Source organism: Pleurodeles waltl, chromosome 12 (assembly GCF_031143425.1).
Source record: "Pleurodeles waltl isolate 20211129_DDA chromosome 12, aPleWal1.hap1.20221129, whole genome shotgun sequence".
Lineage (NCBI taxonomy): Eukaryota > Metazoa > Chordata > Amphibia > Caudata > Salamandridae > Pleurodeles > Pleurodeles waltl.
This window is the reverse complement of record NC_090451.1, coordinates 20,467,236-20,493,072: the sequence shown is the minus strand read 5'-3', so window position 1 is coordinate 20,493,072 and position 25,837 is coordinate 20,467,236. Positions and strand designations below refer to the sequence as shown.

General features: G+C 48.8%; 1 protein-coding gene across 8 annotated transcripts in view; it reads left to right on the top strand.

The window, feature by feature from the left end:
* Window positions 1–25,837, top strand: part of ARHGAP45 (Rho GTPase activating protein 45) — a 381,773-nt gene that overhangs the window by 352,378 nt on the left and 3,558 nt on the right. For all 8 annotated transcript variants that reach the window (XM_069216459.1, XM_069216457.1, XM_069216454.1 and 5 more), the window contains one exon: window positions 24,287–24,470. In XM_069216459.1, the coding sequence (XP_069072560.1) occupies window positions 24,287–24,470 (184 nt within the window). The remainder of the gene's footprint in view (window positions 1–24,286; window positions 24,471–25,837) is intronic.

The following is a 25,837-nucleotide window of genomic DNA, read 5'->3' as shown; positions in this document are numbered from 1 at the left end:
CTAGGACCCATCAATGGTGGCAGCAACTTAAATAGGGTCAGAGATTCTCCTGACATGCTAAAAATCCCTAAAGGGATTGTAACTAAATATGAAGATGGTGATGACATCACCAAATGGTTCACAGCTTTTGAGAGGGCTTGTGTAACCAGAAAAGTAAACAAATCTCACTGGGGTGCTCTCCTTTGGGAAATGTTCACTGGAAAGTGTAGGGATAGACTCCTCACACTCTCTGGAAAAGATGCAGAATCTTATGACCTCATGAAGGGAACCCTGATTGAGGGCTTTGGATTCTCCACTGAGGAGTATAGAATTAGATTCAGGGGGGCTCAAAAATCCTCGAGCCAGACCTGGGTTGATTTTGTTGACTACTCAGTGAAAACACTGGATGGTTGGGTAACCGGAAATGAAGTGCATGACTATGTTGGGCTTTATAATTTGTTTATGAAAGAACACATTTTAAGTAACTGCTTCAATTAAAAGTTGCATCAGTATCTGGTAGACCTAGGTCCAATTTCTCCCCAAGAATTGGGAAAGAAGGCAGACCACTGGGTCAAGACTAGGGTAACCAAAACTTCCACTGGGGGTGACCAAAAGAAAGGGGTTACAAAACCTCCTCAGGAGAAAGTGGGTGACACTAGAAATAAAGAAAAAGAGTCCTCTGTAGGCCCCCAAAAACCAGACCAGGTGGGGGGGTCCCAAGACACAACCCACAACAAAGGTGGGTACCAGGGTAAGAACTGGGATGCCACTAAGGCATGGTGCCATAACTGTAAACAGACAGGGCACCACACCAAGGACACTTTTTGTCCCAAAAACAAACCCCCTAGCAAAATCCCAGGGGTGACCAGTGTAGCCATTGGGGATGACTCCTCAGATGAGGAGGTCTTCATAGCCTTCAACTGGAAAAAGGGCCCAACAGGTGAGTTGGAGATTCCAGAGGGAAGTAGACACTTCCACCACCTACTGGTGAATGGAATCCCAGCCACTGCCCTGAGAGACACTTGTGCCAGTCACACTATTGTGCATGACAGGCTGGTGTTCTCCAACCAGTACATCCCAGGTGAGATGGCCAGAGTAAGAGTTAGCCCAGACAGGGTCACTGATAGGCCTGTGGCTTTTGTGCCCATAGAAGTGGGTGGGACTTTTAGCTGGAGAAGGGTGGTAGTCAGTACAGACCTCCCCCTTGATTGTCTCCTTGGAAATGACTACCCAGAGGTTAGTCAGAGCCCAAGAGAGGAACTGGTCCAGTGCCAGTCCTCTCCCAAGGATTCTGGAGTTCCTGCCTCTGCAGTAAATGCAAGTAGGCCCCAGAAGAAAAAGAAAAGGAAACAGAGTAGGAAAGGTGGACAACCTTTAGCCAAGGTTCCAGCAAGCCAAGGAGATTCTGCTCCAGTAGGGGAGAACTCCAAAAGTGGCTCTGATAAAGTCCAACCTGACCCACAAGAAGTCCTGGCTAGTCAGGCAACTGTTAAGTCTGAGTGGGTGGCTCCTCAGCTAACAGAAGAAAGAGTGGAAGAAGGGTGTTTACTACAAGATGTGGTAACCCCCCACTCTAATACAGCAGACAGGCACCCTGAACCCAAAGAAGCCTGTAACTTAGCCCCTTCCCTTGTAGGTGAAAAGCTAAAGGTGTGGTTCTGGGCACTGACAGCTGTCAGTGGCCTCTGCTGGGTGTTAGCCTTTATGGCTGCACTATCCTTGGCATGGTGGTCAGACCCCATGCCAAATAGCAAGTTAGGCCCCCTGACCCTGTTGGTCATGGTGGGGTTACTCCAGCTCTGGGTAACCTCTTTGGGTAAGCTAGGGGTGACCCTGGCTATGATAAGATTAGCAGAGGTGGATGCCTCTAACCCCAAAATAGAGAGAATGGGTGAAGACATTAAAAGCACAGACAAGAGGCAGTTCAGATTAGGTCCTATCACTGTGGAAGTGGGTCAGTTCCCCAGAGGGAATGACCTGGACAGGAGGATGTAAGGCAGAGTAGGCCCTGCAACAAACCAGCCTATTTACTCTACTCTTCCTCGCCTGATAGACTAGGAAGACTCTCCCAGCTTTGGCTGAGTCTCCTGGCCTGTGGGCTGGGGGGGGGGGGGCTTGTGTAAAGAAATGGCTCCCTGTTGCAGTTACCCCCCACTTTTTGCCTGATACTGATGCTGACTTGACTGAGAAGTGTGCTGGGACCCTACTAACCAGGCCCCAGCACCAGTGTTCTTTCACCTAAAATGTACTTTTGATTCCACAATTGGCACACCCTGGCATCCAGGTAAGTCCCTTGTAACTGGTACCCCTGGTACCAAGGGCCCTGATGCCAGGGAAGGTCTCTAAGGGCTGCAGCATGTCTCATGCCACCCTAGGGACCCCTCACTCAGCACAGACACACTACTTGCCAGCTTGTGTGTGCTGATGAGAACAAAACGAGTAAGTCGACATGGCACTCCCCTCAGGGTGCCATGCCAACCTCACACTGCCTATGCAGTATAGATAAGTCACCCCTCTAGTAGGCCTTACAGCCCTAAGGCAGGGTGCACTATACCATAGGTGAGGGCACCAGTGCATGAGCACTATGCCCCTACAGTGTCTAAGCAAAACCTTAGACATTGTAAGTGCAGAGTAGCCATAAGAGTATATGGTCTGGGAGTCTGTCAAAAACGAACTCCACAGCTCCATAATGGCAACACTGAATACTGGGAAGTTTACTATCAAACTTCTCAGAATAATAAACCCACACTGATGCCAGTGTTGGATTTATTAAAAAATGCACACAGAGAGCATCTTAGAGATACCCCCTGTATTTTACCCAATTGTTCAGTGCAGGACTGACTGGTCTGTGCCAGCCTGCTGCTGAGAGACGAGTGTCTGACCTCCTGCGGTGAGAGGCTTTGTGCTCTCTGAGGACAGAAACAAAGCCTGCTCTGGGTGGAGGTGCTTCACACCTCCCCCCTGCAGGAACTGTAACACCTAGCAGTGAGCTTCAAAGGCTCAAGCTTCGTGTTACAAGGCCCCAGGGCACTCCAGCTACTGGAGATGCCCGCCCCCTGGACACAGCCCCCACTTTTGGCGGCAAGTCCAGGAGAGATAATGAGAAAAACAAGGAGGAGTCACTGGCCAGTCAGGACAGCCCCTAAGGTGTCCTGAGCTGAGGTGACTCTGACTTTTAGAAATCCTCCATCTTGTAGAAGGAGGATTCCCCCAATAGGGATAGGAATGTGACCCCCTCCCCTTGGGAGGGGGCACAAAGAGGGTGTACCCACCCTCAGGGCTAGTAGCCATTGGCTACTAACCCCCCAGACCTAAACACGCCCTTAAATTTAGTATTTAAGGGCTCCCCTGAACCTAAGAATTTAGATTCCTAAAAATACAAGAAGAAGAGGACTGCTGAGATGAAAAACCCCTGCAGAGGAAGACCAGAAGACACCAACTGCTTTGGCCCCAGACTTACCGGCCTGTCTCCTGCCTTCCAAAGAAACCTGCTCCAGCGACGCTTTCCAAGGGACCACGACCTCTGAATCCTCTGAGGACTGCCCTGCTTCAAGAAAGACAAGAAACTCCTGAGGACAGCGGCACTGCTCCAAAAGAACTGCAACTTTGTTTCGAGGAGCAGATTTAAAGACCCCTGCAACTCCCCGCAAGAAGCGTGAGACTTGCAACACTGCACCCGGCGACCCCGACTCGACTGGTGGAGAACCAACACCTCAGGGAGGACCCTCCGGCGACTCCGAGTCCGTGAGTAACCAAAGTTGTCCCCCCTGAACCCCCACAGCGACGCCTGCAGAGGGAATCCCGAGGCTCCCCCTGACCGCGACTGCCTGAACTCCATTTCCCGAAGGCTGGAAAAGACCCTGCACCTGCAGCCCCCAGCACCTAAAGGAACGGAACTCCTGTGCAGGAGTGACCCCCAGGAAGCCCTCTCCCTTACCCAGGTGGTGGCTACCCCGAGGAGCCCCCCCCTTGCCTGCCTGCAACGCTGAAGAGATCCCTTGGTCTCGCATTGATTTACATTGAAAACCCGACGCTTGTTTCTACACTGCACCCGGCCGCCCCAGTGCCGCTGAGGGTGTACTTTTTGTGTGAACTTGTGTCCCCCCCGGTGCCCTACAAAACCCCCCTGGTCTGCCCTCCAAAGACGCGGGTACTTACCTGCTGGCAGACCAGAACCGGGGCACCCCCTTCTCTCCATTGAAGCCTATGTGTTTTGGGCACCTCTTTGACCTCTGCACCTGACCGGCCCTGAGCTGCTGGTGTGGTAACTTTGGGGTCGCTCTGAACCCCCAACGGTGGGCTACCTTGGACCCAAACCTGAGACTTGTAAGTGATTTACTTACCTGACAAAACTAACAAAAACTTACCTCCCCCAGGAACTGTGAACATTTTAAAACAGCTTATTGTGTTTTATGTAAAAAGTATACATGCTAATGTAATGATTCAAAGTTCCTAAAGTACGTACCTGCAATACCTTTCAAATGAGATATTACATGTAGAATTTGAACCTGTGGTTCTTAAAATAAACTAAGAAAATATATTTTTCTATAACAAAACCTATTGGCTGGATTTGTCTCTGAGTGTGTGTTCCTCATTTATTGCCTGTGTGTATGTACAACAAATGCTTAACACTACTCCTTTGATAAGCCTACTGCTCGACCACACTACCACAAAATAGAGCATTAGTATTAGTCTCTTTTTGCCACTATCTTACCTCTAAGGGGAACCCTTGGACTCTGTGCATGCTATTCCTTACTTTGAAATAGCACATACAGAGCCAACTTCCTACAGCTTGCCTGTCAAAAGTAAGATCTATAGGCAGCCTGACCATGTCAGAGACTGCATAAAACAAGAGGTGCAGAAAATGCTTGAACTGGGAGTGGTTGAGCACTCTGAAAGTCCATGGGCCTTTCCTGTGGTACTTGTACCAAAACCTCATTCCAAAGATGGAAAGAAGGAAATGCGGTTTTGTGTAGATTATAGAGGTCTCAACCAGGTAACTAAAACTGATGCTCACCCTATACCCAGGGCAGATGAGCTAATAGATACACTGGCATCTGCCAAGTATCTAAGCACCTTTGATTTGACTGCAGGGTATTGGCAGATCAAGTTATCAGAGGATGCAAAAGCAAAAACTGCATTTTCAACCATTGGAGGGCACTACCAATTCACAGTAATGCCTTTTGGGTTGAAAAATGCACCTGCCACTTTTCAAAGGTTGGTGAATACAGTCCTGCAAGGGCTGGAGGCTTTTAGTGCAGCATATCTAGATGATATAGCTGTCTTTAGCTCCACCTGGGATGATCACCTGGTCCACCTATGGAAAGATTTGGATGCCCTGCAAAAGGCAGGCCTCACTATCAAGGCTTCAAAGTGCCAGATAGGGCAGGGGAAAGTGGTTTATCTGGGACACCTGCTAGGTGGAGAACAGATTGCACCACTTCAGGGGAAAATCCAAACTATTATAGATTGGGTTCCCCCTACAACTCAAACTCAGGTGAGAGCCTTTTTAGGCCTCACTGGGTATTACAGGAGGTTCATAAAGAACTATGGCTCCATTGCAGCCCCTCTTAATGACCTCACTTCTAAGAAAATGCCTAAAAAGGTATTGTGGACAGCTAGCTGTCAGAAAGCTTTTGAGGAGCTGAAGCAGGCCATGTGCTCTGCACCTGTCCTGAAAAGCCCCTGTTACTCCAAAAAATTCATTGTCCAAACTGATGCATCTGAATTAGGGGTAGGGGCAGTCTTATCACAACTTAATTCTGAGGGCCAGGATCAACCTGTTGCTTTTATCAGCAGGAGGTTGACCCCTAGAGAAAAGCGTTGGTCTGCCATAGAGAGGGAGGCCTTTGCTGTGGTCTGGGCACTGAAGAAGTTGAGGCCATACCTGTTTGGTACTCACTTCATTGTTCAGACAGACCACAAACCTCTACTTTGGCTAAAACAAATGAAAGATGAAAACCCTAAATTGTTGAGGTGGTCCATATCTCTACAGGGAATGGACTATACAGTGGGACTATACAGTGGAACATAGACCTGGGAGTACCCACTCCAATGCAGATGGACTCTCCAGATATTTCCACTTAGACAATGAAGACTCATCAGGGCATGGCTAGTCTTATTGTCCTTCGTTTGGGGGGGGGGAGGGAGTTGTGTAGGAAAGTACCATCTTGCCTGGCATGTTACCCCCATATTTCACTGTATATATGTTGTTTTGGTTGTATGTGTCACTGGGACCCTGCCAGCCAGGGCCCCAGTGCTCATAAGTGTGCCCTGTATGTGTTACCTGTGTTATGACTAACTGTCTCACTGAGGCTCTGCTAACCAGAACCTCAGTGGTTATGCTCTCTCATTTCTTTCCAAATTGTCACTAACAGGCTAGTGACCAATTTTACCAATTTACATAGGGATACTGGAACACCCTTATAATTCCCTAGTATATGGTACTGAGGTACCCAGGGTATTGGGGTTCCAGGAGATCCCTATGGGCTGCAGCATTTCTTTTGCCACCCATAGGGAGCTCTGACAATTCTTACACAGGCCTGCCACTGCAGCCTGAGTGAAATAACGTCCACGTTATTTCACAGCCATTTACCACTGCACTTACTTAACTTATAAGTCACCTATATGTCTAACCTTTACTTGGTAAAGGTTGGGTGCTAAGTTACTTAGTGTGTGGGCACCCTGGCACTAGCCAAGATGCCCCCACATTGTTCAGGGCAAATTCCCCGGACTTTGTGAGTGCGGGGACACCATTACACGTGTGCACTACACATAGGTCACTACCTATGTGTAGCTTCACAATGGTAACTCCGAACATGGCCATGTAACATGTCTAAGATCATGGAATTGCCCCCCCAATGCCATCCTGGTATTGGGGAGACAATCCCATGATTCCCCGGGTCTCTAGCACAGACCCGGGTACTGCCAAACTGCCTTTTCTGGGGTTTCACTGCAGCTGCTGCTGCTGCCAACCCCTCAGACAGGTTTTGCCCTCCTGGGGTCCAGCCAGGCTTGGCCCAGGAAGGCAGAACAAAGGACTTCCTCAGAGAGAGGGTGTTACACCCTCTCCCTTTGGAAAAAGGTGTTAAGGCAGGGGAGGAGTAGCCTCCCCCAGGCTCTGGAAATGCTTTCATAGGCACAGATGGTGCCCATTTCTGCATAAGCCAGTCTACACCGGTTCAGGGATCCCCCAGCCCTGCTCTGGCGCGAAACTGGACAAAGGAAAGGGGAGTGACCACTCCCCTGACCTGCACCTCCCCTGGGAGGTGCCCAGAGCTCCTCCAGCATGCTCCAGACCTCTGCCATCTTGGAAACAGAGGTGCTGCTGGCACACTGGACTGCTCTGAGTGGCCAGGGCCAGCAGGTGACGTCAGAGACTCCTTCTGATAGGCTCTTACCTGTGTTGCTAGCCTATCCTCTCACCTAGGTAGCCAAACCTCCTTTTCTGGCTATTTAGGGTCTCTGCTTTGGGGAATTCTTGAGATAACGAATGCAAGAGCTCATCAGAGTTCCTCTGCATCTCTCTCTTCACCTTCTGCCAAGGAATCGACTGCTGACCGCGCTGGAAGCCTGCAAAACTGCAACAAAGTAGCAAAGACGACTACTGCGACCTTGTAACGCTGATCCTGCCACCTTCTCGACTGTTTTCCTGGTGCTGCATGCTGTGGGGGTAGTCTGCCTCCTCTCTGCACTAGAAGCTCCGAAGAAATCTCCCGTGGGTCGACGGAATCTTCCCCCTGCAACCGCAGGCACCAAAGAACTGCATCACTGGTCCTCTGGGTCTCCTCTCAGCACGACGAGCGAGGTCCCTTGAACTCAGCAACTGTGTCCAAGTGACTCCCACAGTCCAGTGACTCTTCAGTCCAAGTTTGGTGGAGGTAAGTCCTTGCCTCCCCACGCTAGACTGCATTGCTGGGAACCGCGTGTTTTGCAGCTACTCCGGCTCCTGTGCACTCTTCCAGGATTTCCTTTGTGAACAGCCAAGCCTGGGTCCCCGGCACTCTAACCTGCAGTGCACGACCTCCTGAGTTGTCCTCCGGCGTCGTGGGACCCTCTTTCGTGACTTCGGGTGAGCTCCGGTTCACTCCACTTCGTAGTGCCTGTTCCGGCACTTCTGCGGGTGCTGCTTACTTCTGAGTGGGCTCCTTGTCTTGCTGGATGCCCCCTCTGTCTCCTCACGCAAATGGCGACATCCTGATCTCTCCTGGGCCACAGCAGCATCCAAAAACCCTAACCGTGACCCTTGCAGCTAGCAACGCTTGTTTGCTGTCTTTCTGCACGGAAACACCTCTGCACGACTCTTCACGACGTGGGACATCCATCCTCCAATGGGGAAGTTCCTGGTCCTCTTCGTTCTTGCAGAATCCACAGCTTCTACCATCCGGTGGCAGCTTCTTTGCACCCACAGCTGGCATTTCCTGGGCATCTGCCCACTCCCGACTTGATCGTGACTTTTGGACTTGGTCCCCTTGTTCCACAGGTACTCTCGTCAGGAAATCCATTGTTGTTGCATTGCTGGTGTTGGTCTTCTTGGCAGAATTCCCCTATCACGACTTCTGTGCTCTTTGGGGAACTTAGGTGCACTTTGCACCCACTTTTCAGGGTCTTGGGGTGGGCTATTTTTCTAACCCTCACTGTTTTCTTACAGTCCCAGCACAGTCCCAGCGACCCTCTACAAGGTCACATAGGTTTGGGGTCCATTCGTGGTTCGCATTCCACTTCTAGAGTATATGGTTTGTGTTGCCCCTATCCCTATGTGCGCCCATTGCATTCTGTTGTGACTATACATTGTTTGCACTGTTTTCTATTGCTATTACTGCATATTTTGGTATTGTGTACATATATATCTTGTGTATATTTGCTATCCTCATACTGAGGGTATTCACTGAGATACTTTGGCATATTGTCATAAAAATAAAGTACCTTTATTTTTAGTATAACTGTGTATTGTGTTTTCTTATGATATTGTGCAAGTGACACTAGTGGTACTGTAGGAGCTTCACTCGTCTCCTAGTTCAGCCTAAGCTGCTCTGCTAAGCTACCTTTTCTATCAGCCTAAGCTGCTAGACACCCCTCTACACTAATAAGGGATACCTGGACCTGGTGCAAGGTGTAAGTACCCCTTGGTACTCACTACAAGCCAGGCCTGCCTCCTACACTCACCTTAGAGTATTCCCCAGGTGTCCGACTGGGTCTGGGAAATCTTAAGCAGTACAAAAAAATATATAAGCAGTACCTGTGCTCACCAGTAGGTAGCAGCAGATGGCTCTGCACCAGAAGTGACGTGTGTGTACCTATAAAGGCACCATCCCAGCGCGCCAATATCAGCTTCTTTTGTGACTATTTTTGCACCAAATCCACACAGCCACAGCTGAATAATGTGTGTAGATATCTACCAAGTTGTATGGTGAAGAGCTGAATCACAGAGCGGGGAGGATGACAGGGTCAGTGAGGAATCCTGGGTTAAATAGTCTCTACGACAAAAGGCACTAACGAAGGTAAGCAATTTGTTCTTACTCCAGTATTGGAAATTTCATAGATTCACATGCTTGAATCATTTCCCGTCGTCGAGATGGGAGCCCCCGGTATATTTAACCAAGTAGTATTAATATAGGTTTAAACCTAAAGGGCCTTAGGTCTCTCAGTTTAACACTCTATCAGAGTCATTTTAAGAAAAAGGACCAAACTTCAGAGTCCACCAATCAGGCGACACCACCCTTTAGAACCTTCCTGAGAGAAGCTCCAGCATCTAAGATTTTCTACCGCACATCGTGCTAGGGAGTCTCCTCAGAGCTCTGCTCTCTTCATATCTTTTGGGATAGCTTCAAGTTGATATTTTTCAAAACTTGTTCTGACTGATTGTGGGTATGGCCTACAAAATGTCTGAGAAGGAAAGGAAAACTTTGTTCAGATCCTGGAAGACCTGTGGGAAAAACTCTGAAGACGACGACACTGTTGACGAGGGAAAAAACAGAAAAACGTACTCCTCAACATACTTCTCCTAATAAGATAACCCCTCTAATGCCAGTACATCTTTTGGAAGGTGATGAAGACTCGTATGATGAGGGACCATTTGGAACAGCACACAGCCCCTCACAGTTGAACGTAAAGTATCAGGATGACGATGAGGAGTATGGTGAAACTTATGATCCTCAATTCTACACAGGGGATCAGCCATATCAGGAGGATCTATACAAACCAAGCTCATTACTGTCTGATCTCAGAGCGATGCTAGCTGACTATAGTAGGCTCTTTCGTCCTCCAGAACAGGTGCAACTGCAGCCTCCTTCATCGCTTGTTTCAAGGGTAACCACCCCGCGTCAAAGGCCAACTACTTTGCCACTAGCGAATGTGACCACACCGGATATGACCATGCCACATGAGACTGACATTTCGGAGGAAGATCAAGAGGAAGGTGAGCTCCTCGACAACCAGTCGGAGTGGGATGAATATATTATTCCAACTCACCTGAAAGTAGATTCACCTCCAGATGACATCGGAAGATTCTATAATCTTTTGGAAAAAGCAGCTAAGCGTTTTGCACTTCCAATGCCATCCAAGCAAACTGATTGCTTTCTGTATGATTATAAAGAGCCTTTCCAGAAGTCAGTACGCTCTATACCGTTAGTTAGTTAGTTACATATGGGAGGAGGGTTTGAAGGTCATGCAGAACCCTGCTACAGTCATGGCAGTACTTGCTCGCTTGGATAAGAAATACAAGTCACCGGAAGGTGCCCCAGTATGCTTGACTGGTCACCCCATCCAGATTCCGTGGTCACACAAGCGGCACAAAGAAGATCCAAAAATCCCTCTGCTCCAATTTCCGCACCTCCCGACAAAGAGGGCAGACGGTTGGATAACAATGTCTAGCCTCAGATAAGAGTGGCTAACTCCCTGGCAATGTTAGCCAGATATGATAGACAAATATGGGCAGACATCACTTCATATTTCGATAAGTTGCCAGAGGACATCAAGTCGGAAGCTTAAAAGATATTGCATGAGAGCGAACAACCATCAGCGGAAATAATAGATTGGGCAATGGATATAGCCACTACTGCGTTTCATCAGCTTGCAGGTTCGGCCGTTCTTCGGAGGCAAGGTTGGTTAAAAGGGCACATCGTTCCATCCGTAAGTGCAGAATAGGATCCTAGATCTTCCCTTTTATGGCCAAGCATTGTTTGGCAAACATTGACGAGGCGTTGCAGTCGATTAAATCTGACACAGACCTGGCAAGATCTTTGGGGACACTCTAGTTTCGCAGACCTTCCTTTCGAGGCATGAGAGGGCGTGGAATGCCTTCATATGGGGGAGGCTACCAGCAATTCAGATATTAATCATATCCTTCCTCCTCTCAGCAATTTCGTCAAAATAAAACCCAAAGACAGCCGCCACAAGCGGCGTACAACAGATCTGCTTCCAGGGGATGCTCAGCTCGTCCAGCTAAAGACTAGTCTCGCAGAGCATGATGTATCGAAGGCTACGGGCTACCCCCAACCATCCTTCCCTATTTCTAGGCGGAAAGATATCTTTGTTTTTCCAGCAATGGCAAACCATAACATCGGACAATTGGGTCTTACAGCTGATAAAGTGTGGACACACACTATAGTTTGTCCAACGGCCTCCTCCCAATCCTCCTCACAGAACTTCACTGAAGTATCGAGAACAACTCAAGGGAGAGATCAACAAAATGCTCCTCAAGGGAGCAATAGAAAGAGTGCCTCCATCACAGCGTAGAAAAGGTTTTTACTCCAGATTCTTTCTCATTCGCAAAAAGTAGAAGGACTGGAGACCAAGCCTCGTTCTCTGAGAATTAAACACCTACGTGAGAAAACAGTCTTTCCGCATGATCACCCCGCAGGACATCCTTCTGCGGTTGAACCAGGGAGACTTTGTCTACCCTAGACCAAAAGGATACGTATTTCCACATCCCCATTCACCCAGCCCACAGACAATACCTGAGATTCATTTTAGCCGGAAGCCATTTTCAATTTCGAGTCCTTCCATTTGGCCTAAGGTCAGCTCCCAGAATATTCTAGTGCCTAGCTCCTATTGCAGCCTTTCTCAGGAGGAGAAAACACCAAGTATTCCCATACTTGGATGACTGGCTGGTAAAAGCAGACAACTATGTGCAAGCATGCAGGTCAACAAGAAAGTGTGTTGCCTTGCTCAGCAGCCTAGGCCTCACTATCAACTGGGAAAATTCCAAACCTCAACCATCATGCACAATCACTTTTTTAGGGGCAAAACTGGACACTCAATCCACCATGGCCTGCCCCACTGTGTAAAGATAACAGAAACTGATATCTCTAGCAAAATCAATACAAAGAAAAGAATACATTTCAGTACGCCTCTTCAAGTCCTTATTGGAGATGATGTCCTCATGAATACCTCTAGTTCCTCTCTGCTGACTCAAAATGCATCCCCTGCAGGAGCAGATCAATCCACAATGGCTCCAGGTTTCAGGAAGCTTCGAAGATCAGATAAAAGTTACTCAGCAATCACCAAAGCTCTGGTGTGGTGGTCTCAGAAACATCACCTTTCTAGCGATCTATCTTTTCTTCATCGTCCAGCACTATGGACAATCACCACAGATGCTTCTCTGGAGGGTTGGGAAGTGGTTTTACAAGACCTACAAATAAGTGGCAAGTGGCCACTGGAGTTGCAAACAGTGCACATCAATCTGCTAGAACTCAAAGCAGTCCGTCTAGCCTTACAGGCTTTTCTCCCAAAGATTGCCGGTTCAGAAGTGGTAATAAGAACAGACAGCACCACTACGATGCATTACCTCAACAAACAGGGAGGCACAAGATCTCTTCCTCTCTCCAGGGAAGCTCAGGAGATCTGGAACTGGGCGGTTCAGGATGGCATCCTACTCACAGCAGTGCACCTTCCAGGCATACAGAACAGGACAGCAGACTCGCTCAGCAGGCAAAAATCAATTTGTCACGAATTGAAACTGGACCAGTCCACGGTCAACCAAATTTTTTCTCTGTGGGGAGCACCCAAACGCGACCTCTTTGCCAGCCGGTCGAACACCAAATGCTGATACTTCGTAAGCTGGCATCACCAGAAGGGATCATGGGGGAATGCGTTTTCCATAGCTTGGTCAGGAATCTTTGCATATTCTTTTCCTCCAATTCCCTTGGTCCCAAGAGTCCTAACGAAGATGAAGAGCGAACCGTGCATACCAATATTAATAGCCCCGTACTGGCCTCGCCAACATTGGTTTGCAGAGCTTCTTCTCCTGTCAGTAAAGCCTCACATCCCACTAAGAATATCTCTGCATCTAACAATGAGCAACAAACAAATCGTGCATCCGGATCCACAATTAATGCGATTATCAGCATGGCTCCTGAGCACTGTGAGTTTGCACATCTAGACATTCTGCAAGAGTGAAGGGACATTCTGTCCAAGGCCAGAGCAGCTAGCACCAACAAGACTTACTCATGTAAGTGGAAAAGGGTTTTTGTGTGGTGTCATCAGCAGTATATTGATCCTCTTTCCTCATCTCCGGAACAGATATTACCTTATTTGCTACATTTAGCGCACTCAGGCCTTGCGCATTCCTCTATAAAAGTTCACCTGGCAGCGATTGTGTCTTATAGACGCTCTGACTTCGTTATGGTCCTCTAGGTTGATTAAACGATTTCTGAAAGGGCTTTTCAGTGTGTTTTCACCATTCAGGCCTCCTCCCTCTTGGAATTTAAATATTGTTCTCGCGCAATTTATGAAACAGCTGTTTGAGCCAATCCATAGAGCTTCTACAAAATTCCCCTCCTGGAAAGTCACCCTACTTGTCGCCCTGACATCAACCAGGCGAGTCAGTGAGATACAAGCACTTTCCATACAGGAGCGTTTTTACAGATTAAAAAGGATAGACTAACCTTGCGCACTAATCCACATTTCATTCCAAAGGTCCCTTCGAATTTTCATTTGAATGAGCCCTTAGTTTTCAGAACATTCTTTCCAAATCCTACAATTCCAGCGGAGAGAGCATTACACTCTTTGGACATTATTAAAATATGTATTAAATTCTATTTAGGCAGAACTAGACCATTTTGGAAAACCAACCAACTATTTGTGGCTTTCAGCACACCCAGACAGGGTCAACCGCTCTCTAAACAGAGCATTGCTAGATGGATCCCCTCAGCAATTCAATTTTGCCATCAGGTGGCGGGCAAGCCACTGCAAACATCTGTCCGTGGGCACTCAACGCTGGCAGTTTCCTCTTCAGCAACGCTGTTTGCAGGTGTAACACTTCCAGACATTTGTAGAGCACCAACGTGGAAAAGCTGCCATACGTTTACCAGACATTACTGCTTGGAAGCATTATCTCAAGGGGAGGTAGCGGTGGGTCAAGCAGTCCTCAGGAATCTTAACCAGTGACGGTTAGCTACATCTTTCATCCCACCCTCCTGAGGTCAGGTATGCACATTATCTATGTCAAAGACGTCTGAGATGCATGCTAAATCCTTATTGCTGGGTGCCTCTAAAGTTTAGAATTTTTTTCTATGTATCGTATGTTAACATGCATTTAATGTATGTATGGACCAAACTCGATGTGTAATACAAAGTGCATTTGTACTGCTTACTACTCTGATTCAAGCATGTGAATCTGAAAGTTCCAATACTGGAGTAAGAAAATTAATTACTTACCTGTAACTTTAGTTCTCCAGTATTGGAATCTATCATAGATTCACATGCGACCCGCCCGCCTCCCCGGAGAAGCTCACCTTTACCTCTCTTTTTCTTTGTCATGTTATACGCACTTGTGCTTAGAAAATCTTACATGCTGGAGCTTCTCTCAGGAAGGTTCTAAAGGGTGGTGTCGCCTGATTGGTGGACTCTGAAGCTTGGTCCTTTTTCTTAAAATGAATCTGATAGAGTGTTAGACTGAGAGGCCTAAGGGCCTTTAGGTTTAAACTTATGTTAATACTACTTGGTTAAATATACCGGGGGCTCCCATTTCGACGACGGGGAATAATTCAAGCATGTGAATCTATGAAAGATTCCAATGCTGGAGAACTAAAGTTACAGGTAACTAATTTTCTGTCTGGAAGCAGGTTCAAAGCAGGAAGTCCTAGGGAACCAAATGAGCACAATGCCTGTGTCAATAGGCTTGATCGTCCAAGTAGTGATTGTTTGTGAACGTGTGGGGTGTCACCCATGTGGTAGCTTGGCAGATGTCAAGGACAGGTACCCCCCGCATGCTAACACAGTTGTAGTAGCCTTGGCCCTGGTGAAATGGGCCCGCAAGCCCTCAGGAGGATGCTTTTTATCTAATGCGCAGCAGAGTACAACCCATCAAGAGATGGTCTTTTTCTGCACCATCTTGCCTTTTTTTGCTCCAGCGAACCCAGTGAAAAGCTGATTGTCCACCCGGTGGTCTTTGTTATGATGGATGTAAAAAGAGAGAACTCCCTTTGGCTCCAAACAATGGAGTCTCTCCTCTTTCTTAGAAGGAAAAGGCAGAGAAAAAAAATGTCGGTAGCATGATGCTTTGGCAGACGTTGGTGGAAGTCACCACTTTTGGCAGAAAGTAAGCACGAACCTGAAGGACCAGTTTGTCCGGGTAGAAGCTGGTAAATGGAGGTACAACCCAAAGAGCCTGAAGCTCACTGACCCTCCTGACTGATATAATGGCCACCAGGAAAACTGTCTTAATGATCAGTAGTTGTAGAGGACAGCTGTGCATGAGCTTGAACAGGGATCACATGAGGAACGTCAGAACTAGACTGAGGTCACACAGGAGCATAACAAAAGAGGTTGCAATCCTTTAAGGAAATGTGTGACAACAGGTGACTTGAACAGTAAGGGCTGATCCGGTAACCGCAAGAAAGCTGAAATTGCAAAAAGGTAACATTTAACAGTGCCCGAGGGAAGGCCTTTCCGAGCCAATGACAGCACAAACAGCACCTCTATCTGATAAAGACTTCTAGTTGCAGATTCCTTACCTTAGAATTATCCCCAGGTATCAGACTGGATCTAGAAATTTTTCGTGAGCAGTACACTGTGCATCTGTAGGTGATGTTTTTTGGCTCCGCGTGGCATCGTCAGCACCGGAAGTAACGTGCACGGGTCCCATATAGGCGCCACCCCAGCGCGTTGATGTTTGTTTCCTTTCCGCACCAGTAAGCAAAGGTCCGGATAGAACTACTGACAGTCATTTTTTGACTGACCTTTTTTTTTTACCTTTATCAAAGTTTTTTTAGACCTTTCTCCTAGTGTGGCAGGGACATCCATTAGAAAGGCTGGTTTCCAGCCCTGCTGCACCTGTCACTGACAGATGTTGGTGACGGACCCACATCGTCTGCCTGTGGTGTCGACCTCTGCACCATACACCCCAAAGCCTTGAGGGAACGATCCCTCAAGCTCTTTGCGGCTCGTCGCGCAACACCGCAAGATTCTCGATCGAAAAGGAAGGCCCCAGGATCGGTCACAGAGCCATTGATCTTCGTTGCAGTCGAAGCCTTCTGGGTAAATCCCACAAAAAGAAAAAGAGTAATACATTGAAAAAGTCTTCAACTTCAGCCTGTACATCAAAGTCATCCAACGAGAGAGCATTGTTATTCCAGGCCTGGCTCAGGGGTTGAACCTGCGCCTGGGCCGGCTCTGGGCCTCCCCGAGTTTCTGGGAGCCAGAGCGACCCCCCTCGCCTCAGCAAATTTTATGAGGCCCTGCACCTTCTATTTAGGTGGACCATCCCGGCTGGTGTGTGTGTGGGCCCCACAGCTTTGGGAGGAGCCCCTACTGGTTTCTTGCTGTGGGACATCCCTCAGCCCCCGTCAGGCGCCTTGGATCCACTGATGGATCCAGACCAGTACCTGTCGTACCATCTTGAGCTTCCCTGACGCCAGTCCCAATGTCAACACTCCCGGTGCCACCGGCACACCTCAATTCTTACCCCCGACACTGAGCCAGATAGGCATTGTTAGGCGCAGACTACAGCTGTTTCCTCCAGGCCAGAGCCTGGTCCCTATTCCTATTGTCTAGGACTTTGGGAAGATTGCGAACGGCTACTGGACCTAGAGGAATACCAGCCACTAGACCCTGACATAGACTGGTGTGAGAAACTGGCAGATGCCAGTGGACTGTACACCTGTCCCAATCCAGGCTTGGTTTCTCCTCCTACCATTGCTACAGAGGAGGGTGCCACACTTGCTATGGTACTGAGGAGGGTGGCCATGGACCAGGACTTTCAGCTGCCCTCGGTGGTTGTCAAGACTAACATCTTGATGGAGGTGCTTCAGCCGAGAGTTACCCCTTCAAAATCGCTTCTCCCATTTTATGAAGCCCTCACAGATGTCCTGCTTGGGGCCTGGTCCAAGCCCTGCACAGTGGCTCCTGTGAACAGGACAAGTGCTGTCTGCTGTCGCCCTGCCCCAGAGGACCCCAGCTTCCTAACTCAACACCCCACCCCAGAGAGCTTGGCCGTCCAAGCCTCCACTTACTGTGTACATTCTGGTGCATTCCCTACCTCTTCACTTGTCAGCCTGGACATCTTAGGGAAGAAAATGTTTTGTTCCACCAGCCTGGTATTTCTCCCATTCCTTGTGGGATTTTGTCACGTAGGTGCTGCCTATGGTCCTGGTGGAGGGCCGGGCCATACTCTCTCAAGCTATGGCTGATGGGAGATATGCAGCTAAGTTCACAATTAGATGTGGGGGGCTGGACACGACTGACTCGCTAGGCAGAGCGGTTTCTTTGTAGGCGCAATGCTTGGCTGAGGACAACTGGCTTTTAAATGGATGTCCAAGCTTTGCTTATGAACAAGCCCTTTAATGGCTCCTGTCTTGTCAGAAACAAGGTGAACTCCGTGCTGGCCCATAAGCTTCCCAGCCTCTGCGTGACCGAGAGCATGGCACACACAGACCTCGTCGGTCAGGCAGCCAGAGGTTGGCCCACAGCCAAATGACGCCCCCTACTGGCACGCAGGGGTACTGCTCACAAACAATTTCTGGATCCAGTCTGACACCTGGCAATAATTCTAAGGTAAGGAATCTGTGGCTAGATGGAGTCGCTTTATCAAAGGTGAGTGACTTGTTCGACAAGGAGGCAGAAAGAGAATCAACATTACAGTCCACCAAGCCACAAATTTGTCCCTTCGGTAGGCATATACAGCTTTTGTTGAGGGATGCCTTGCTGCCAAAATGCCATCACAAATCTTGAGAGGAAGGTCAAGAGCATTCAACTGTTGCCGCTCAATCTTCACGCAGGAAGGTGGAGCGTGCACAGGTTTGTGTGCGGAACTGCGCCCTGTTGCAACAACAGGAGTTCCTCCCGAAGGGGCATCCTTATTGGAGGACACATGCCCTGATTTTCTAGAAAACCTGGGGCAGGAGAGGTATCATCGGAAAGGTGTACAGGTGCTCCGGGTTCCAGTCTAAGCGGAACGAGCCTCAGAGTGAGGGCTGCTTTGGAAACTCAAACCCACAGAAGAGCTGATATTGCGTGTTCTAGGCAGTGGTGAATAGATCTCACCAATGTTCTCCCCATGCTTGGAAAAGATCTTATGCCACCCCGAGTGCAGACACAATTATTGAGCCGCAAGGCATCTGCGGCTGAGTTTGTCTGCCCTGACGTTCCGAGATCCCTCCAGATGCTGTACAACCAGGAAGATGTCCTGGTGCTCCAGCCATGTCCAAAGACCCAGAACCTCTTGGCACATGATCCACGACCCCAGTCCTCCCTGTTTGTTGCAATATCATAAGGTAGTAGTGTTATGTGCGAGCACCTGAACCAGTCATCCCTTGATGGATGGGTGGAAAGCTTTCTATGTCAAGCGACTAGCTAACAACTCCAGAAGGTTAATGTGGAGCTGAAATTCTGCTGGACACTTTCCACTCCACCTCTCCCAGATAGCTGCCCCAGAGCCGTAGTGATGCATCTTTCACCACTGTCAGCTTCGGGTGAGGAAGGGAGACTGGTCTGCCGCTGACCCAATTGCATTGCAGATTTTTTGCATTCTCCATCAAAAACTGTATTAGATCAGAGATATTCCCCTGGTGTTGTGCCCAATGGGACTTCATATCCCCCTGCAGAGCCCGCATATATTATTGAGTGAACTTCACTAACAGGATGCATGAGGCCATCAGACCCAGGAATCTCAGAGTCAGTCTTAGTGAAATCCAGAACTGAGATTGAAACATTGGGATCACAGCCCAGATGTCCTAGACTCTCCGCTCTGGAGTATAGGTGTGAAACTGCACCGTGTCAAGCATGGCTCCAAAGAAAGGGAGCATCTGAGAAATAGTCAGGTTGGTAGTGAACCCGGTGAATGCATAAAGTCAAGTGGGGCCTTCAGGTGGGTGACAACAGTCTGGGTTGAGCACACCTTCAACAGCCAGTTACTGATGTATGGGAAGACTGGGACCCCTGACCTCCACAGATATGCTGCAACCACCCTCATCACACTCTTGAACCCTTGAGGGTCACTGTTAATCCAAAGGGGAGCACACTGAGTGGCAATGCTTGTGGTTTACCATGAGCTGCACACAACACCCGTGGGCCTGCAGGATGAGAATGTGGAAATATGCATCCTGAAGGTCCAATGCTACCATCCAGTCTCCGGGGACCAGGGTATACAGAACCTGAGCTAAGGTGAGCATTTTGAACTTCTCTTCCCCTGGAAAGGTGATGAGAGGGCAGAGATCTAGTATAGGGCACAGGCCTATGTCCTTTTTAGTACCAGAAAGTAGCGGTAATAACAACCACTCCCTGCTTCTGATACTGGCACCTTCTCAATAGCTCCTTTGGCCAGCAGAGCCTGCACTTCCATTTGGAGCAAGGAGAGATGGTCCTTTGGCAGCCGTTCCGGGAATGGTGGCAAAGGTGGTGGTGCTTCAAGGAATGGAAGGGAATAACCGCTCTGTACAATTTGAAGCACCTGCTTGTTGGAGGTTATGGCTTGCCATTGGAGCAGGTGATGCCTCATCCTGCCGCCAACAAGTTGGGAGTGCTGTGTTGAGGGTCTACTAAAGAGGTTTGTAGACTATGGTAGCCAGAGGGACTGGGGGACTGGACAGTACGTTGGGAGTGGGCCCCATGTCCTTTATGGGATCTGTAGGAAGCTGGCCTGGTGTGTGGTGGGTACCTATGGTACTTACACCAGGTCCAGGTATCCTCTCTTAGTCAAGTGTATGCAGTGTCTAGAAGCCAGGCTCTCTAGAGGTAGCTGTGGATGAGCAGCAAGGCTTATATAGGAGACATTCAAAGCTCATGCAATACCACTGTAGTCACACAGCACTTACACACATGAAAGAAAACACCCAGTTGTACAAAAATGAAGGTACTTTATTATGGTAACACAATACCAAAAATACAGTAGAGGCAATACTACCTTAGCAGGCAAGTGAACACACTATATATATATATCCACTAGCAATTAGCTAGGCATAGAAAACAGTGCAAATCACAATAGTGAATAGTGACCCCAGGGGGAGGCCAAACCATGTACTAAAAAAATGGAATGTGAATATGGGACTCCCACCCAGGTAAGTGGAATGTGTGGAGGGAAGGTGGGGGGAAGGGTACCAGGAAACCACAGAGGTAAGAACTACAGAACCCCTACAGCGACCGGGAAGGAAGGAGTAAACCAGTGGAGTTTCCCCAAACTACCCACAAAGAAGAAAAGAGAAGAAATTCAAGACCCAGAAGAGACTGCAAGACCCAGGGGTGGATTCCTGTGAAGGAAGACCTGTGAAGAGAGGGGACCAAATCCAGAAGGCACAACTGAGTCCAGTGGGGGTAGGAGCCCCTCCCCACCACACTGAAAATGCATGAGTTGGTTACCGGTGAACACGGGACGGTCAGCACTGCACCCCTGAGGACAGAGTTGAGTTCTTGGAGGATGCAGGTGATGTTCCATGCCGAGTAAAAGATTGCAGACTGGGTTGCGTGTCTGGATTCCTCCAACACGCCTTGGCAAAGGCAATCTTCGCGGTTGAAGGAAAGTGGAGGTGCCGGGGACCAGCAAGGTGCAGGAGGACTAAACCTAGGAGGGAGAGTCACAGGGGGCCCTCCGTGATCAAGAGAGCCCACAGAAGCCCAGGCAGTACCTACAGGACGAGGACCCAGAAGGCACAGGAAGAAGCCCACACAGCACTACAAAAGGAGATCCCACGCTGCAGGAGAATCACGCAGAGGGCTCTGCTTCACACAAAGGAGTGCTGGGAGCTGGAGCTGCACATTGCCTGAAGACCCCTTGGAGGAGATGCAAACAAGCCTTGGCAGTTGCAAGAGATGCAGTGCATCGGAGTACTGTCCTGCGTGGGAAGGCAAAGGCTTACCTCCCCCCAAGTTGGACAGCTGGTAGAGAGAACCAAGGGGACCACTCCAGACCACCATCCGTGATGCAGGATCCATGCAGCTCTGCAGGAGAGGGGATCCATGCAACCAGTCGTCATTGCAGTAGGTGCCTGCTGATGCAGGGGAGTGACTCCTTCACTCCAAGGGAGATTCCTTCTTTATTCCTGTGCAGGCTGAAGAGTTGCTGTCTTCTGAAGATGCATGGCCGGAGAAATGTTGCAGAGCTGGCAGGAGTCTTGGAAACAATGTTGCAGAAGAGTCTTTCTCGTACATATGCAGATTTGTCGGTTCCTGATCCAGTCACAGTTCCAGTGGCCAGAAGTCGAAGTGGAGGTTGCAGAGGAGTCCTGCTGGAATCTTGCAAGCCAAATCTGAGGACCCACCCCAGAGGAAGACCCTAAATAGCCCTGAAAGGGAGACTGGTCACCTAACCAGGTAAGCACCTATCAGGGGGGGCTCTGATGTCACCTGCCTGGCCTGGCCACTCAGATGCTCCCAGAGTTCTCTCCCCACCATGGAATCAAGATGGCAGAACCCAGGGACCCTCTGGAGGTACCACCCCTGGGGTGGTGATGGACAGAGGAGTGGTCACTCCCCTTTACACTGTCCAGTTTTGCGCCAGAGAAGGGACTGGGGGTCCCTGAACCGGTGAGGACAGGTTTATGCACGGAGGGCACCAAATGTTCCCTTCAAAGCAAAACCAGTGGCTTAGGGAGGCTACCCCTCCCAAGCCAGTCACACCTATTTCCAAAGGTAGAGGGTGTTACCTCCCTCTCGCAAAGGAAATCCTTTGTTCTTCTGCCTTCCTGGGCATGATCAGATCAAGCAGCAGGAAGGCAGAAACCTGTCTGAGGGGTGGCAATAGCTTGGGCTGCCTGGAAAACCCTGTAAGACTGGTGTTAGCAATGCTGGTGGTCCTCTGAGGAGCCCCCAGAGTGCATGGGATCATACTTCCAATACTTGTAACAGTATTGGGGTATGATTCCGACATGTTTGATACCAAACATGCCTAGGTTCGGAGTTAGCATTATGTAGCTGGACACGGGTAGTGTCCTATGTCCAGTACACGCATAAAATGGCGTCCCTGCACTCAAAAGTCCAGGAAAATGGAGCTGGAGTTCGTGGGGGCACCTCTGCTATTGTGGGGGTGCCCTCACACACAGGTACTTGCATCCTGGCCTCTGGGGTGACTTACAGTGACCTGGTGCAGTGACCTGGTAATGAAAGGGTGCATGCACCCTTCACGCAGGCTGCAGTGGCAGGCCTGCAGACCCCTTTGCATGGGCTCCCTATGGGTGACAGAATAACTGCTGCAGCCCATAGGGATCCCCTGGAACCTCAATGCCCTGAGTACCTAGGTACCACATACTAGGGACTTACGTGTGGGCACCAGTAAGCCAAATGTAGGATAAAATACAGACTTTGGGAGAGAGAGAGAGCATAATCACTGAGGTCCTTGATAGCAGGATCCCAGTGAACATAGTCAGACACACTGACATCAGGGAGAAAAAGGGGTAACCATGCCAAGAAAGAGGGTACTTTCCTACAGGATCCACATCCCCAGCCACGAAAGAACTGGGAAGCTTGCTGGGCTGTGGGATAAGGCTGATATTGCAAACGCTCATGAAAGTCCCGACCGTAGCCAAGGAAGAGGCAAAAGGACTGATGCTGGGAGCCAATGAAAAGGCCCTGGGATCTGGCGGCGCCTCAGCTTTTCTGGACGTGCTCAAGCGTCATGTCATCTTTGTCACAGAACAGGCAGGAGCAGTCAAAGGGTATGTCGATTAGAGATGATTGGACAGCTCCTGAAAACCCAGGTGTACGAACAGAGTTCCACCATAGAGGACATGGCCCTGCCTAGTGAATCAGTGGTGCCCAGCCCACAACAAATGGTGAACTTTTCTGTGTCCCAGACATCAACCAATGTCTGGTTCAAGATGGGTCGACGCTCTTCACGCAACTTGGGCAGAAGCAGCACAACTGAATCCCACAAGGCACAGGAATAACTGCCCAAGAAGCAGGTGGTGTTCAATGACCGCAGTGCCAAACTAGTGAAAGAGAAGATCCACTTCCCAAAGACATTAGCCCCATCCATCTTAGAAATATTCTGCAGCAGGTCCTGACAGTGCAGAAAAAAAACACTGGAAAGAATGTGAAGTGAAAAAGTTAATCTATGATTATTGCCTTATTCACAAGAGAATCTAGTTTCAGACACACACAAAAGTTTTATTTTTGAGAACAAATTGGGATCTGAAAACCATACAAGGCAGGGCTCTGCTGAGCATCATGTTAGTGTCTGCTAGAGTTAAGTTAATCTAGTATAGATTAATGCTGCAAAAGCATACTTAAGAAGAAACTGCAAGGATGGAGAGGGGAAGAAGCATGTTGGAGCATGCAGATTAAGTATTTAGGAGGCACTCCTGAGTGCAGCAAGAAAGGGATTTGGGTTAGGCTTGGAAATAAAGGACTGGGTGGAAGTCCTGAACTGCAGTAATTACTTTTATACTGGAGATGCACACAAAACACGGCCGCATGGAGAACACAACCATAGTGATGACCTGCTGGTAAAAGAGGCTCAGTCTTAGGGGGAGGCAGGTCTGGCAGAAGAAAGAAGCCCCCAGGAAGAGAGGGTAGTCAGCAGTACTGCTGCACGGTGCAGCAGACAGAAGTTTAAAGGGCAGCAAGTTCAGCAGATACTGCGTCCCGTTTGTCCGGCCAGAGCTGCTCACAGATTCTCCGCAGTTGGGTTGCACTGAGAACAGTCAAGCAAGGTACCAAAAACAGGAGCCGTCAGCTTCAAAGTGAATGTTAAGGCGGCATTCAGGGGGCATAGCAGACTAGGATATAGAAATCAATGTTGAGACAGGCACTTCTCCAATTCAGACACTGCTAATACTTTCACATTTAAGGTATATTCCACATAAGCCCAGAGTTCACAGAAGACCTTTCAACTGAACAATGTATTAACCAAAGTCTTACATCTATTTTTACCAACTAGAATTGCACAACTGGAACACGACAACAAAATGACCGCAAGCAACCTGGGAATCGTCTTCGGTCCGACATTAATGCGCCCCAGACCCACGCAGGCCACCATCTCACTGTCCTCGCTGGTGGACTACCCTCACCAAGCACGCATCGTGGAAGCCCTCATCATCTTCTATCCAGTGTTCTTCGAGAAGGTAGGCACAGTAGACAAAGAGTCAAATAGACCAATGCTCAGAGACTCCAGCACATGGGGAGAAAATAGGTAAACACAGGAGTGGAAGGCATCAGAGTTGCCCTACTAGTCGAGGGTGGAGCTTACTTGGTTGGTTTAAACAGGGCTAAAGATACTGGGGAACAAAGCAACTTATTTGTAAAGATTTTGTGCAGATCACCACTAGCATGTTAAGAGAATACTGCTAGGAATTTATTTTGGGTCTTGGGACGATCAGAGGTTACTAGACGATGTGCAAGGCGGGGTGCAGTTTCCATTGCTGATGTTGATGCAAGAGGATACCCTTCGTGTTCCTTCTAAGTACAGAGCCTAGCAGCATTTGGAAGGGATATGTTACTTAGCTGTAACACATTCTTTGCAGCAGGTAGTGTGGTAGATTCACATGTGGTGCGCTCTTCTGCCATTCACTGTTGAGATCAGAATACTGAACGTGTTTTCTTCGAAGTCTAGTAGGTTGTGGTGGCTTAGAAACAGGAAATTGTAAATAGCCCACATTGAACCCAATGTCCAGTGGGAGCAGCTATGGTTAAAATGTACCTTCTTGAATCAAGACAGAGCTCCAAATACTCAACATGGGGAGCTACAGATATGTTCTCCACAGGGTGAAGTGGGAAAGAGCAGAGGGATTTCATGTGCTCTCAGCAACATTTGCAGGTCCTCTAGGTTTGCTAGGATGCATCTGTCTTCTGGCATAGTTTTGTTTTTTCTAACAGTGGTAAGAGGTGGGACAATTCACATGTGAGTCAGTTTGGTTGTAAAACTACTAAACCAACTCTTCACATTCAAGAGGAGAGCCGATTCCAAAAGAGGGCAGAGCGTCAAAGGGGCGCACAAAAGATAAAGATGCTGCAAGAGATGGATGGGAGGTTTAAAGGTCACCTAATGCAAAGTCCTTCTGGAGGGCATGTGCCTCTGAACATACAGGTTATCATCACGGTTTTCGAGTGGGGGAGGGGGCCATTGGCAAGACAAGGGGCATCAAGTCGACCCACAGGTTTAACCGTTTGGACCGGTAATTTCTGGTCACTGGCCACACACAGCTTTAAATGCATCTCTCTCCAGAGAAGTCAGGCCATGCACAGGGATGTTTAACTGAGTCACATTACAAAGCTGATGGTTAGCTGTAAAATGTTGCATGGACACAGCCCTTATAAATTTACAGTCGATTTCCCTAGGCTTGTACAGCGGAAGTGATAACCAAACTGATCACCCCCTGGCCTGAGTTTACACAAGTCACAGTCGAAAGAAAACGCAACCCCCACGTCTCACACTGAGAGGGTCACAGCAAAGGACTGCGCATTAGCCAAGCCCCCACCAAGCTCAGCATGC